At 40.2% G+C, this 16,327-nt stretch overlaps 1 protein-coding gene across 3 annotated transcripts; it reads left to right on the forward strand.

Annotated features, from left to right (window-relative positions):
- Positions 1-3,999: 3,999 nt before the first annotated feature.
- Positions 4,000-11,719, forward strand: CCNJ (cyclin J). 3 transcript variants are annotated; one of them, XM_061459072.1, is made up of 6 exons: positions 4,000-4,148; positions 4,464-4,558; positions 6,285-6,495; positions 8,837-9,136; positions 9,228-9,387; positions 11,023-11,719. In XM_061459072.1, exons 2-6 carry the CDS (start codon positions 4,490-4,492, stop codon positions 11,432-11,434), a joined length of 1,152 nt encoding a protein of 383 aa, XP_061315056.1. In that variant the 5' UTR covers positions 4,000-4,148; positions 4,464-4,489; the 3' UTR covers positions 11,435-11,719. The 3 variants fall into 3 exon arrangements, with proteins under 3 accessions (XP_061315056.1, XP_061315057.1, XP_061315058.1); XM_061459073.1 differs by having other exon boundaries at positions 4,100-4,148; positions 4,464-5,116; XM_061459074.1 differs by having other exon boundaries at positions 4,100-4,148; positions 4,464-4,785.
- The last annotated feature ends 4,608 nt before the right edge of the window (positions 11,720-16,327 follow it).

The following is a 16,327-nucleotide window of genomic DNA, read 5'->3' on the forward strand; positions in this document are numbered from 1 at the left end:
AAGTGTTACAATTCTTTTTATTGACATGCAACATTTCATCTACCACCATGCTGCAAAAGAGTCCTTTGAGTAGTTACAGTCCTTTCTTCAGAATGATTCATTCCCTTTAATTAAATGTCCTTGAAATATGGCAACGAATGTCATCAGATGCTGCCTTTGTTTGAAAATAGGATCAACAAGTACAGTAACAAAAGCAGAGCTAACTTTCTCAGCCCCAAGAAACACAAGAACAAAGTCTGGAGGATTTTTTTTTTTCTTTTAATAATGCTCAGTTCTACAAAACTACGATTCTTTTACATCATAGCTCAAAAAAATCAGTTCTTCAAAAATGCCTTTTAAAGAATTACCATCACTTTACTCAGAAGAGAACAACCGAAGAGCATCAAAACAAAAGCAAGAAGCAATAAATAAAAGAACAATTAACATAGGGATTGAGACATTATTTAAATATTTCTTTCCTTGCTATGTCACCCCAGAATTCAGTTTCTATCCTGGACTCTGCTTACGTAGCTGAAGTGACCGATTCCTCTCACTTTTCCAGTCAAGAAAAATCCAGACTTCAAAGATGTCTCTTATGACAGCAAGCATAAAAGTAAATCAACATGACAGTCTTTAGAATCTGTTGTACTCTGTGGTTGATGTACCATTAAAACTAAGAACTATATACCAGAAATGGATCCTTTGTTACTAGGAAGGGGAAAAGGTTTCTAATGTACAGAAATGGTAGTTCTCAAGATCAGAGTATTTCCTATACTTGGCAATTACCTTCAAGTTCTTCATTTGTATTTTAAAAGCCGTATTTCTTTTTCCACAGGCCAAGAACCACCACCAAAAATTTAGGGTAGGAAAAAACACATAAATACATGCATCAACTCATGAGATACAATCTAACCTCCCAGTAACTACGAAGAAAAGTCAGCTCACCCACCATGTCTGAAATTGTATTAGGACTATAACCTGTGAATTACAGGTCCATAAATTGTAAGATTTTGGCAGCATCCTCTTTAGAAGATTCCACAAAAATGTTACAAGCATTTTAGTCCAGATTTCACAGGTTGCATTCTAGCCTGTTTTGGATGTAATTCAGGGTCATAATTTTTCTTGTGGCATTCCAAAAATAATGGTGTTTCTTGCTATCTGGCACCCTTTCAAAGCACATACAGCAGTTCTTGCAGCCAATTTCATTTCCCCCTTGAGACACATGTATTTCCTTAGGTGATTCATGGTCATTCACAGAAAGATGATACCCATTTCAAAACGGTTTCCTAACATTCAGTCCTGCTTTCTGTCCTCTCAGGTTCCATGTGCCACACATAAGTGGAAAACTTCACACTTCCAGATTCTTGCTAAAGAAAGCCTAACTACTGCCCCTGAAAGTAATCATTAATATCCTCTGTTTATTCCAAGGACTTAGGGAGTTTGCTTTGATTCTGTCCTGACTTATAGGCAGGGGACTAAGGAACACTTCAAGCACCATACACAGCCTTGACCATCAAAGCTAGATAAAATCTGCACTGGTTAAAAAAAATACCACTGGATATTTCAGGACTGATCATAAGACATGCAAAGAACCTGCCTTAACCTTGTTACAATTGTGCTACTCCCATTACCATTTAACTGTGAACTTGCAAACTCTGAAAAAATTAAGCCTCAGTTTAGAGACTTCAAGACTGCTCTCAATTCCTCCAGTTGGCACTAAGGCATAAGGTGAAATGTATGCTTCCTGCAGATAATATGGCAGTGCAGAAGTGCTTTGGCTTTGTCAATAGGGTGATTTTCTGGATGTCGGCAAGATCAGAAAAATGCATGCCAGGAGCAATGCTGGCCTCAGGCAGGATGATGAGGCTTTTTCCAAACCTATCTTTTGATTGCATGAAAAACAGACACACATGTAACTTCACAAGAGCAAGAGCTCAATTAAAATAGGTTGCAATGTGCGCATAGAAATGTGGAAATAGGAAACAGTCAAGGATCTTTGTTACAAGGATCTGAAATTGGCAGGTCCACAGTTCAGTCATCTTTGTAGTGTGGCAAGTTAACTGCAGCATTATTGTTTTCCTGAATTATTATATGAAGATGAAATAGCTCTCAGTGTACATAGCCTTATCAGGATAAAGATGATGCTTCCTATCCAAATCAGACAAGCCCACTTGAGAAATAAGCCAGTAAGTATCTACACTTTTTCTTTTCCCCCTTCACTTAACAGTCTAGAAACAGCCTAATGCACATGATGGTTAAATAGCTCTGGTGGGAGGCAGCAGTGCTAATAGCAATTTCTCCAAGTATGTAAGAGCAGAAACACCACTTTCCTGCTTGGGCCCACTGTAACAGGTTTTTAGCATGTTGGTGTTTATTAGCTTTCACCTCTTCAAGCAGGCAACACATTCTTGAAGGCCATAAAGTTTCTGTGAATGACAACGTCTCCATCAGAAGTCTGCTTTTGAGATTTATCTTACCCTTGAAATACAAAATTTGGTGTTATGTTTCTTCAAGAATAAGTAATTTTAAAACAGTGTAAGTATCAAAACCAGCTTGAGCATACACTTGCCTATAAAGGAATTTATAGAAATGAGACAAAAAGCCATCAAAACAGCAAAATGCTACTTTGTCAAAAGTCCACAGAGCTCAGGTAGCTAATTAAACTGTGGAAGAGTTTTCTCAATTATGTATTATGCACAAAAAATACTAACTTTTCCTGTTCTCCCCTCCCTCCTATATAATAGCAGGAACTATTATATAACAAAAACTGTCATAAATGGAAACTGCCCAGGAAGCATGTTCTCAAAAACTATGGCTTCCACCTACAAGCACACCTCCTCAGATGAAACAGAGCACTGCAGTCCATAGGACTACCCACTAAAGTTAAGACGCGCATGTTTAAAGGAACAGGATTTTACAACCCTGGCTGCAGTCATTTAACTGGTTATGCCAAAAAGTTGGTTTCCATTTTCTTAATTAAAAAAAAAAAAAAAATCATGCCTGAGCATGGATAGAAACAAAAAACACACCACCTCAACATAAACTGCATCCAAAGCATTTCTTCTTCATTGCTTTGCATTGCTTGTTGTACTAGGTTTTACATTCTTATTAGCTAGTTGTTTGGGTATTTGGGAATTCAAAGATGCAAACCACTATAAAGCACCAAGTATTATTTTGCAAGATCTCCACAGCAGGGGGTTACCAGCAGGTGGAAAGCATCTAGAAAAAGGCTTTCTGAAAAGGTGCAAAACAGGTGCACAGCACCTACTGTTCAGCCAGAAGCCCAGGTGGGAGCTCCTGTTTATCATCACTGTCAGGATGCTGAGGCTCCTTAGCTCAAGTGAATAGCACAGGCTATTTAAAAGTGGGACATAAGCTATTACAAACCTTCCCCTGGGAGTTTAACTAGCAACAAACAAGAGCTCACCCACAAAATAGTCTAATACCTGACTCTCATAGCTTTCACAGCCCATGAGGTGTATGTCCTTTTCTACATGTCTTAAGTGTAAAGGAGCCAAACGAGATGCAGCTCCCGACGGTTTTTACAACCATTCCACGTGGTAGAAACCTCACAACTGAAACACAAAAGAGCCAAGGGTAAAAAAAAAAAAAAAAAAAAAAAAGAAAAAAAAAGAGGAAAAAAGTGAAAAGGTGCCGTCAGGTGCTATGACGGATAAGCACCACCTTGCTCGGGCCGGGGACAGCCCCACTACCCGGCTCTCCCCTCACACCCTGCGGGAACACCCCAAGGGCCTGCACCGCCAGTCCTTGACGGGGGTCCCTGCGCGGCCCCGAGACCCCCTGGGTGAGCGGGGAAAGCCCGACCCAGCTCCTCCTGCCGGGCCTTTACCGCTGGGACAGCTACGGCAGCTCCGCGGGCCCAAAGCCTTCCCGCGCCTGGCCGCGGAGCACAGAGCTCGGCGTGCCCCGTGAGCGCGGCACCCTGATTGGCGCCCAGCAGGCGGGCCGTGCTGTAAAGCCGCAAGCGATTGGTGGGCTGGCGGCCGCGTGCGGGCGCTGCCTGGCTTTGTACACACGCCGGCCCGCTCGGCCCTTTAACAATGGGTGAGGCGGGCGGCGCCGCGTGATGGCGGGGGAGCCTTCGGGACGCCGTGCTGCGTTCTGGTGCCCCGGCCCCGCCGCGGCCGTCAGCCCCGCCGCTGCGTAGGGTGAGTGGCGGCTTCAGCAGAGGAAGTGCTGCCGAACTTCGCTGGGGCGCCACCGTCCTTCCTTGGGGCCGCCGCCTGGTCCGCGCCCCCTTCGCTCAGCCCTGCGCCGCAGCGGGAGGGGGCGGCTTAACAAGCCTCACTTGTGCCTCGCATGGCGGACAGCTGGGCTGGGGGTACGGGGGCGCCCCGCGGCGCGAGCGGCAGCTGATCGCGGTTAACTGGGGGCGAGTGGGGAAGGGGCGAGGGTGGTGCTGCCCGTCCCGTTCTGTTCTGCCCTCTGCGCTCAGTGGGTGCCGCTTCCCCCCCTTTTCCCAGGCCCCGGCCGCCGCGCCGCGCCGCCGATGGAGCTGGAGGCGCAGTGGTGGACAGGACAGCTGGCTGCCGACATCCACCAGGCGCTTCGCTACAAGGTAGCCCGGTGCGGCGGGGATTCGGTCGGGAAGGAGGGTCTGAGCGGGGGACCTTGGTGGGCGGCGGGGGACGGCGGCGGTCTCGGTACCTTTGTGAAGGCTGAACAATCGGAGCCAGCCCCGTGGCTGGAAGCGGCGTGGAAAGAGTGAGGCGACCGGACTTCGGTGGAGTTTGCTTTATCCTCAGTTAAGGCTCAGGCTGTTTGTTCTCGGGCGTGACAGTTTCTGTGAGTGACCGGACTCCTTTCTGCATTTAAAAAAGGACAGGGGTCACGGGGCGCTTAATTCTTCTGTCTGGATGTGGAAATGGCTTCAAGTTTAAGCTCTGAGGAAAGCGTTGTGGAGCTGTTGGAACAAAAATCTCCAAAAGCCAAACAAACACTAGGTGCAGCAAGAGTAGAGGGTTTAAGTAATGCTGCTTTGAAGTTACTTCAGCTAACTCAAAGTTGCTCTTTGGGGCTGCTTTCTTAATAAAATACGTCTTATGCCTGGAGCTGAAAAACAGTTTACAGTGGCTGAGCCTACTAAAAATGCACTTTTGCTGCCTGATAGTACTTGGTGAGTGGATTATCTTTCTTTCAAGTGTGACTTTCTTGAAGTAGGGGTGGTGGGACAGGAGGACAGGATAATTTATTTGCTACCAAAGTTAGTGTTATTAAACTAAAGCGTTATGAAAGATGCATTCTAAAGCTTAATAGGTATGGGAGGTGTTGGGGGGGTTACTAAGTTTAGGGGTTTTCTTCACTTCAGTAGCATGTTTCAGAACTTTGACCTTAAGAATCTGAAAATTTGGCTGACTCCATTCCAACTGGATGTTGTCAGGAATGTAATTGTACTCAAAATGCTACTTACACACAGTAGGTAGGCTGCACAATCCAACTCATAAATTTATTAATGATAACAAAGGACAGCACTGCTGTTCTGCTGTATACAAGAGGAGGTACTAGGCAGAAGCTTGGGGAATGTTCTTTCTACTAGTCCAAATACCATGTCACAGGTTTTTCTCATCTGTGGTGTTGGTAGGGCTTTTGTTTTGTGGGGTCCCCGCCTCAAATCTGAGACAGTGCGAGGTTTATGTACGCTTAACTAAACACCTGAGAGCACACTGTAATCAGTGCCAGTGCAACATCAATCAGGTCAGATTAACTCGGGGTTTAAACATGCATGCAGCAAATGTTGACACATTGCATGCCCCATTCCTCTTCCTAAGATCACTACCTTCGGCTACCAGTTAGTGCCCTTCTCCTGGAGGCACCTGCAGAGATCTGGTAGCATTGGAACATGCAGATGCTTCAGTGCAAAGTCTGATTGCTCAAGTTGAGCTGTAGTGTGAGGGGGTTGAGTTAGCTATTGGACTTTGCATTGAAGCAGCTGAGGAGTACTCACATACCCTTGCTGTTTCCTTTTTGGGAGGTACAGCCTCTGCAGTAGAGATAATACAACAGAAATGGTAAAAGCTAAAGTCACTTGAACCATTTTCCCGATTGAAAGGTGTTAAATTTAAAATTGTTACACTAATATTATGCAGGACCAAATTATTTCTTGGTTCTTCTGTTATATAACAGATTTTGTTCTGTGAAAAGAAATGCTGAAATAATGGGAACAGAAGGAAGAGGGGAGAAATTTGAAAATTCCATTAAAAGTTTGAGAGTGTTAGCTATATTAATCTGATACCAATTAAACTAAATAATGGTTTTAACAAAATTGCATGTTGCTGTCCATCTAGGAGCTGAAGCTGCCCTCCTACAAAGGACAATCTCCGCAGTTACATCTGAGAAGATACTTTGCAGATCTGATTGCCATTGTGAGCAATCGGTTCAGGCTTTGTCCTGCTGCACGACATCTAGCTGTGTACCTGTTGGACCTCTTTATGGATCGTTATGACATATCTATACAGCAGCTGCATGTGGTTGCTCTTTCCTGTTTACTTTTAGCAAGTAAGTATGTAGCACCGAAGTTTAACTAGAGCAATATAAGTTCTGCTGCCAGATACAAGGTGTGTCTTGATAGGATATAGCAGATAGGGGAAACAAAGTGGTTATAAAAGAGGGGCATATTAGTGTGTATCAGTTTTGCCCAATTGGTAGAGCCTTTCTTTAGACTCTTGTTTTGAGTCCTTTTGGCACCTGTTGAAACTGATGGAACAAAAAACAAACTGACATGAAAAACTAATATTTATACTTGGAAACAAATTGTTCTAGGGGGAACTTTCAGAGCTGTATTGTAGGAATAGAAAGACTGTCTTTCTGAGGACCTCTTAAAATAGGTAGATCCAGTGCTGGAAATAAGAAATTTGCATAACTGTGATAAAGAAATTAAACCATCTGTAGACTGCACTGCACCCTGCTGATGGTGATGTGTGGTTCTGGAATACTTCAGATTTCATAAATTGCAATATTCATTAAGCAAGTTAAGGCTAACATAGACCCTGTATTGTCACATACAAAATGTAATACTGGTGAAATATGAAAGTGAATGTACAGTACTCTGAAAACAGAATTAATTACAAACATTCATTATGAGCAGTGCTGCATATATTGACCTCAGCTAGATTCTTGTGGTGTGTATCCATCTTTTGACATTTGTGGACCCCTTTTAGATGTCCCCAAAGAAATATGGGTACAGTTTGCTGGGATACCTGCTGCATTTATTCTTAAACCAGCAGATTCAGATAAATGGGTCCTGGCAGCAGAGCTAACTGTTGGTTCAGTTTCTGCTGATCTGTTTCCCTGAATATTTTAATTTTCTCAAATAAAATGTATGGCATCATAGCTCCATGTCCTCTCTGCTAGAAAACCAGAGCATGGAGGTGTTGACTATTTTTGCTATACTGCTTCCTTTCATTCCATCCCCATCTCACACCGATACAGCTATTTAACAGAACAGTTAAACAAGAAAAGGGTTATTTCAGACTCTTCTGGGGTAAACTTTGACTGGATGCAACCAGCCAGCAATCTTTTGGCAAAGGATAAGGTGCTGAGTATGAAAACCTTGCTTCAGAAACCAGTGTAATCCATTTAGGAAAATGGATTTGCTTTGAACTAATGCCAGACTTTCAAATGAAATTCATGTTGTGAAGAGAATTATAACTTGAAAAAAAAAAAAAATCGCCTCTGCCATCTTTCGTGACAAGCTGCAAGTAGAGCTCCAAAAGCTGAGACTGCTTGTTCTTCCAAGCAGCAGTGCATGAATTGTTTCAGAAAATACAAACCAGAACGCTATTTTAAACTTTTGCCCTTTTTAATCAGTGATGCAATATATTAGGCAGATCACACCATGATGTATCTGATAAGGTTACAGAAGTAGTAAGAGAAATTATGATGTGACTCCTGAAGCTTTTATTTCTGTAATTACTAGAGTATGGGAAACAAAAACTAAGAGACTGAGGCTGGTATTGGATTAAGTCCTCTATAAGTACCTTGAGTGCTGGGGGGGGGGGGGGGGGGGGGGAATGTTCAGTCCTGCAAAACTCCCTAAAAATGTGCATTTACAACATATCATGTAGTACTGAATAGAGATTGTAAGATGGAAAGAATTTGCAATGAAATTGAAATAGCACAACCATATGGCAAACTGTATGGAAATATGACACTTGTTTCTCTTATTAATGGGTTTTCTACATACACAATTTTGCTTCAGGCTAAAACCATACAGGCCTGACAAGTTAAAAGTCCAAGGAAAGCTGAAGCTGCTAGCAGCATTAAAGTTGAAACAGTGTATATAGCAGTGTAGGTTTTCAGCTGTACATTGCTGAAATTCACTTGTTTAAAGGGCAGGAGCGGCTTACCAGCTATCAAATCTAAACCGATGCCTACCATAACAGGCATTAAAAGCAGCCACGTTAGCTAGGGCTCTAGCTGTACTCTTAATGAGTTTTAGAAACAAAAAGGGTGTGTGGGGGGAGGAGGGTGATGAAAGCCAAATGTTGCGGTGTTGTGTATGCCAAGGCACATCACTGTGGTATTTCATTGATGACGGAGACATATAAAATAATTTGGTGACAAAAACTTGCATATGCAGTACTTCACAACCAACTTCTGTGTGCCAGGGTGTGAAAACCAACAGGAAGTATGCACTGCACAATATCCTACAGAGTGTTTGACAGCTCTTTATAGTACATACCACTTTTTGTCTCTTTGCATCTGAAGGAAAGTCTCAATCTTGTTTGACATTGAATTGAAATATGACCAATGCAGACATTAGATACAAGCTGTTTTGCAGTTCAGTTGTGCTGAAACTTACTTTTTTTTTCCCCCTCCTCTTTCTATTCATCGGAAGGTAAATTTGAAGAAAAGGAAGACAGTGTTCCCAAACTTGAACAGCTGAACAGCTTGGGTTGTATGACTAACATGAATTTGGTACTAACAAAACAGAATTTGCTTCATATGGAGTTGTTGTTGCTAGAAACATTTCAGTGGAATTTGTGCCTCCCAACTGCTGCTCATTTCATCGACTATTATCTTTCTATTGCTGTCCATGAGACTGATCTTCATGATGGCTGGCCAATGGTTTGCTTAGAGAAGACTAAGTTATATATGGCAAAATATGCTGATTACTTTCTGGAAGTATCATTGCAAGGTGAGTTATGTATTCCAGATAATGACTCCTCTGTTGCATTGATAGACAATGTCCAACTTAAATTAATCCTTTTCTTATTCCTTTCTTCTAGATCATGCATTTTTAAATTATGCTCCTTCTTTAGTTGCTACTGCATGTGTAGCTTCTTCAAGGATCATCTTGCGTCTCTCACCAACGTGGCCTACCCGACTGCATCATCTTACTGCATACTCCTGGGATTTTCTAGTGCCATGTATTGAGCGACTATTAATGTAAGCTAACAGCAGCTTTATTTTTATTTTTTAAGCCCATTTCTGGATCTGTTGGTACGTTCAATGGCTGTTAGCACTCAGAGTAAATTTCTTCTTTTAATTTCAGTTTTTCTATTCTAAAAATAATTAGGTATTAGGTAATATAGTTAAGTAATAACTGTTTTGTTCTTTCCAAAAAAAGAAAATCTTAACAGATCTAACCTCTTTCCTGTTCTTTCAACAAACCTCAGCCTTGCATTTCTACTGAACATCTTCTGGCATGCTTTGAGAATCTGTTAAATAGCTTGTTCCCAATCTCTGTAGTCTGCTCAGAGAGCAAAAAGAGAGTGAAGAGTACTGAAGGCATAGGAGCTTCTACTTATTCTGAAGTCTCTAACCCTTGGAAGTTCAAGGGACGCTCCAAACAGATTATGCAGACTGAGTGGCCAACTCTGGGGGGAGGAAGTGACCAGGAGGTTTTATTTAATGTTGCTGTATCCGTTTCTGCACTACAGTGGAGACATACAGCTGACATGAGACAAAAATGCCAAACCTTACTGAGAAGGGTTGTTATACAATAAGTTCTTTTATTCTAACCCTTAAGATCAAAACCTATGCCCACCATAACTGCTTTCCTCCTACAGAAGTTTTCTTTTGCCCAGATCTAAACACACTTGTATTCTGTAGAAGCACAGGAACAGCTATATCTGGAAGAAAGGCATATTCATTATAAGTGTGACATTGTTTTTGCTTTGCTAATGTGTGTAATTAGAGGAACAGTACCTAAAGTATGTGAGTGCTATTGCAGAATTTTCAGAACTGCTGTGGAACATTTGTGGGGTGTGAGAAAGGTGAAGTGTTTAGGTCATCCTTGCAGCGCACCATAAAAAGCAGTCTTTCAGGAAAATCTATTGAGGGGTTGAACCCCAGCTGTCTTCAAGAGATCTGCTCCGTTTTGTACAAAACCCCCCTAGATTTTAGGCCTGACTGAAGTATGTACGTGGCACCTGATTAACCTCAGTGTAAGAGCAAGAGAAAGAGTACAGCTAAATACATTTCAGACAGGTGTAAATCAAAGGGAATTCAGGTGAGCTAAACCATCTAACTGAAGTGTGCTCAGTGGGCTAGAAAAAAGGTGAGAAGAAGATAAAAAAAGGCATTTCCGCTCCCCAGAACAGAATCCAATATTAGTATACATACGATCTTTAAGTACTGTAATGTACATCTTTAAGAACCCTCTGATGTAATGTCTTAACCCTATATTCTCTTACTCAACTTAAATGTGGTAGAAGCAGCAAATAAGTTTTAATTTCAGGTTCTGGTAATCTGGCACTTTATTGCAGTACCAGTAGATTATATTGCACTGGTAATTTTAGATACTTCTGTATTATTTGTATTGTACTTGCTCTTTATTTGCATTTTGTATTGCTGTGCAATGAAGTGAAATGATGAAAAGAAAGTGTATTCTAGAGAAACAAATTTTAAAATCACAGATGATTTAAAGGGTAGGCTAAAATTATTTTTTCTCTTTTTTTTAAGCTTTGTAAGCTTTCAGGTGGAGCACTCTAAAAATTGTGCGGTTTAAATGTTAACCTAGAAGAGCTTAAATTATTTTAATATCTATTTTCATGTACTCTGTCTTCTTAATTTGTTTAGTGCGCATGATAATGATGTGAAGGAAGCAAACAAGCAAAAAGGACAACATGCTCAGTCTGCCCAACACACTGTATTTCAGACCCCAGCTCCAACTCCCCAGCAGGCTAATGCTCAACAGCACATACCACAGTATCTCCAAGCTCATCAGTCTTCATTACAGTATCACCATCAGGCATCACAGCAGCAAAAGTGTCAACAGATATTATCATCTAATCATACAGCATCTTACCCACTTCAGACTTGCCCTGCTGCGTTACAGTCTACTGTTCAGGCTCGAGGCCATGCACAGACTAGTGCTGCAATGTCACTTGCTGCTCCGCTAGAAGTGAAGCCATGTATAAGTGTCTCCTACAACCGGAGTTATCAAATGAATGGACGATATTCCTGTATTACTCCCTGCTTTGAGAGGTGATAAGTACAGAATAGTTTTGTGCTTGTTTGGGGTGGGAAGTTGTGTTGAGGGGAATTGTTTTGGGTTGGGTTGTTTGTTTTTTTTTTTGTTAACCCTCAAATAAGTTTGAGGGCAACAAATCAAATAAAAGAGTGTCTTTCTAGGAAAAAAGGCAACTGGATTGACAAGCAGTACCATAGGTCAAATACAGACTTGCTACAAGCACACAGAACACCCTCCAAAAAGAACGTGTATACCTGGGGGTAATAAGTTCTTACTCTGGCACTCGGAATACTCGGTGCTTCTGACGCACATCTTTGAAATACTAGTCAAAAATAGCTGTGGATTAACTATAGACTTACCTTTTAATGAAGGAGATACGCAGTATTATTTTGAAGACATTTATGTAATACCACCATACAGTATTAACAGTTTACTGAAACTTCAGAATCCATTGAATGCCAGGTTTCTCCAGATACATGGGAACCACAGGAGGAAACAGATCTCATCTGGCTAACTCTCTATTCTTGCCCCTTTTTCAGCATATGTGTTGGATATTTGCTTTAGGCTAAGGCATTTGAGTTAACTGGTATTTTGGCTAGTTCTTAAGTTTTGTACCTCACAGGATAGACACTATATTTTTGCTTCTTTTCTTTTCCCTGTCCTTTTTAAGTTTAAAGTAACTCTTTCATACTAACTCAGGGAATTTTCTGTTCATTACTCTGTGCTGCTGGTTTGTATACTTAATTGGGTATAACTTGAAGGGAGAAAGGTAAAGAGGGAAGACACTATAGCAGGTGGAGTGGCTTTTCTTCAGGGCATCTATATGCAGGAGTACCAAAGGGATATGTTAGTATTCACAGAATGTAGATGTAAGCTACTGCCCAGCAGTGTGCTACTGAATAACTGAAGAAAAGAGAGTTTCAGCTGAACTTGTACTGTACCAGAACTACTACAGTGGCTGCGATTACTCTGTGTATACACAAACACACATGTATTATTAATCAACAGAGAGCATCCTCCAGTTGTACTGATGGTATCACTCGTACAAAAAAAGTACAGTTAAATGTACTTCCAGGCTTACAGTGGAGGAAAATTCTCAGGTAATAGTGGGGCAACTTTTTCTTCTACTATGTTGCAGTTCTAGGAGAAAATGCAGAGATTTACTCTTCTAAATGGGTGGATCAAAAATATATTGCAGAGTGAACTGCTTTATCACAATTAAGGTGCTAATTATGTAACTTTATGGACTTACACTATCTCCTGTGGAGTGGGTAGTCAGAGGGTAGAAAGCTTCACTCATCCAACTATTGGATGAAAATGGTGATATTAATGGAGGGTTGGTTTTGGGTTGTTTGTTTTTGTGTTTTTTTTTCTTTAAATACAAGAAGATACCTGACTTTCTCCTGTGGTGGAATATGGGAGAGAGGGGTATGGGTGACAGGATTCTTACTACTTTAAAATATCTTTATAGTTTGTGGACTTGAGGCTTTTTTTGTTTATTTGTTCTTTTACCACCTTCTGGCCTGTCTTAGTGGCAGCACTTAAAATTGTATGCCATCTAATGACCCTGAAGTATTGTGAATCTTATAGAGACTGTTTTGAAAGCAGGGGCAATTAAGATAACATTATCAATATTTATCACAGAAGAAGGGCCTTCCATAATGTTCAGAGTGGAGGGAAGACAGCTGCATTCATTCTTTCTTGGGCTGAATGATAACATGCTACAAAAACCTATACATTGTGGAGGAGAAGAAATCCTGTTTCTCTTGATTTGGTTTGGTTGGGCTTTTTTGCATAAATCCCAATTTTTGTGGTGGGCTTTTGTAGCATGTATGCGCAAGTCAGGGGGGTGAATGAAAGAGATGATCCTCTGCCTTATGTTACAGAATCAACTTTGAAATAGGCATAGTGGGGTCAATTCTTAAATAAAGTGCAAGTTGGTTTGGTTGTGGTGTTCTTGGTTTTGTTTTTCTCTCCTCTCTCCATCTTTTAATGAATATTTGCCCATGTCTGAGAGTAGTGTTCAGTAGAGACCTACCACCTCATAAGATGCCATGTTTTTTATTCAGCATTGTTACCCATTTAAGAGGGAAAGGGACTTCTTTCTCTGGGTTTCATTTTGTTGCAATGCTATATCCAAGTCCTAAATGCTCTTAACTACCTCTGATGCTATGAATGTACAGTCTTGTAATAGACCACAACTTGAAATAACAGCAGATGCCTGTAGCAATCTTTTCTGTAAGATCTTTAAATCAGCTAACTTGTCATCTTTATTTGTGGCACAGCAGTATAGGCTTTTTTTTTTTTTTTTGAGTATTAGTAAATTTATCCCATAGGCATTTGATATTTAAAAATATAACTAATACTTAACACTGGAATTATAATGGGCGGGGGTGTATTCAGTTAGTTAATACTGCAAATTTACATTTAATGGGGTATTTTTTTATTTGACTATTTTAAGACATTGGGTCAACTGTAAAAAGATCCACTACATGCTGTTTGTTTTTAATTTATTACTTAGTCTAAGTTTTTTCTGACACTACAGCTGCATAATGTCTACAGAGAAAATGTACACTGAACAGTTTCAATATATTATTTAAAAGGGCTTTATCAGCGTATTTAAAAATACGCTGTTCTTACTGTTAGAACCAAAATGTGTTTTTTATGGCATGAATAAGAATGGTGCTCCTAAATGCAAAATGTCCAACCAATGGAATCTTTGTGAGTGCTATGCATTCGACTTATTTTTTAAAATAAAACTAGTTTTGAGTAAGAAGTCTTGACTGTTATGCTTTCAGGGGTGGGTGTGTTAAAACATGTAAACTGACCCTAGTCTGTCTTGCATCATCCCTGGGTATGGGCTGAAGAGGTAAGGATTTTCTTGTGTCTCCGCACCCTTTGTGACACTATAATAAGCTTCAGGAACACCATGACTTCACAATTAAAAACAAAACACAAAAAAACCCCAAAACCCAACAGGAAGGAAATCATGCAGGAAGGGGCTTTAAAACTAATTGCACCCACAGCACATGCTAGACATTTTATACTTCAACAATAAGTCTAGTGCACATCTGTAACAAAGAAATCAAGAACAAAAGAACTGTAGTAGTTCAAGATCAGGGGTGCAAATTCATCTTGTTCTCATTAAAAACAAAAAAAAACCCCAGTGATACTGGGAATATCATAGTAGAAATCATTAGGAGATGGGGGACAAGCCTTTTGTCAACAGCTGCAACCACTGAGGGTATTTACAATAGTTGTGAATACTCAGTCATGCTACATAAAATTGTGATGTATCCTAGAAGTAGTTTTAGTTGCTTACAGTTTCTGATAACTGCTCCTTACTAAAATAAATTCTAGTTCTTCCTCATAATGTGCACATTTCACATTTGTTATGAGGCTGTGCAATTATGGATAGAGCTCCAAAAATTACAGTAGGTTACATAGAATTTAATTCCTCTGAAAAAATTAGAAAATGAAGTTGAGATCTGTTATCTTGCAGCAATCCACTTTGGAATAACTCCTTGTGAAAACCCTTGCAGAGGGTCTAGAAGGAGAGCAAGCTCTGCTCTGTCCCCCTGAGGAACAAGGACAATGTTCTTGTACAATGCATTGTACTTTGGATCTGGAAAGTTTTGTCCTCACCCTTAGGCCAGCAAATACCACGTCTGTCTAGACTGTCTCTTTGAAATCTCAAGTTTTTATATCTATCTTTTTTTACTATAATTACAGAATAAGAACTACCCCTGACCTTGATGAGTCTCTAACAAGTACAAAGACTGCCAGCTACTTTTTCACTTAAATATTTCAGTACAAGTCTCTGCTTCAGATTTTAAATTGCAAGTCTGAGGCTTTTTGTGTTTGTACATAAAGCTTTTCTTGTCATCTCTGCTTCCCATGACCCAGGTTCATTATCTGCATTAAATATGAGGATATTTATATTCTTCCTGCATTGTAAATTTAGCTTAAAAATTTAAAGTTAACATTTTAGTTATTGATGCATCACCAAAAATAGACTTTCTTCAACTGTAATACTGCTGTTAACAATATACAAGCCAGAAAGTAATGTAGCCATCCTCCTTTAATAAATTATTACCTCTACATTCTGGATGTTCACAGGAAGCAAAGTCTCTTGAGTAGATAAGGCCTTATCTGACTGAACATGAGTGCCCAGTTAGTCTTATTTTATTACAGGGTTGTCAACAGCAATTTTTCTAAAACGCCAACTAAAGCAAAAACGGCAAAATACACATATTTTTAGTCCCATTACAATGACATTTTAGAAGTTGTGGCACAAGCGCATGCTTTCATGAAGTTTACATTACACATTTTGTTTTGTCCCTGTAATGTTACGTAAAAAAATGTCTATAACTTCAATAAACAAGACATGCATTCTGACAAAGGAAAGCATTTGCTACTAAACATTAAGTAAAACCAAAACCCCAACCAACTTATAACTGAATAATTAAACAGATTTCAATATTTTCAGTGCAGCAAAGGATGTGGGCTTCTGCTGCCAGTTCTACCAAGAGAAGAATGGAGACTTAAGGAAGACATACTGGTGTTAAAACTGCAAACCTAAGATTAAGTACATAATTTCATATTCATCACTGCAAGTCAGTTAAATCATCATACCTATTAGCTGCTGTATACACTCCAAAGCTATTTAAACATTTGAATTTACTCTCCTGAAACAGCAGAAGGAAAAAAACTAATGCCACAGAATAACCCACTAAAGTGCTCAAAGTATGTATATTCTATACATCATTTATAAGACCACTCTAAGGCTATATCTAGTCAGGGTTTTTTTTCATGCTAGTCAGCCATTAACTACTAGATTTTCAGCTACTATAATGACAATTTATAATTTATTCTGCAGATAACAGAATCTTCTTGAAACAACATATTTAT

The sequence above is a fragment of the Pezoporus flaviventris genome, unplaced genomic scaffold (assembly GCF_033815535.1).
Source record: "Pezoporus flaviventris isolate CSIRO_AGI_PZ_B2104156 unplaced genomic scaffold, CSIRO_AGI_Pfla_v1 ptg000029l, whole genome shotgun sequence".
NCBI lineage: Eukaryota > Metazoa > Chordata > Aves > Psittaciformes > Psittacidae > Pezoporus > Pezoporus flaviventris.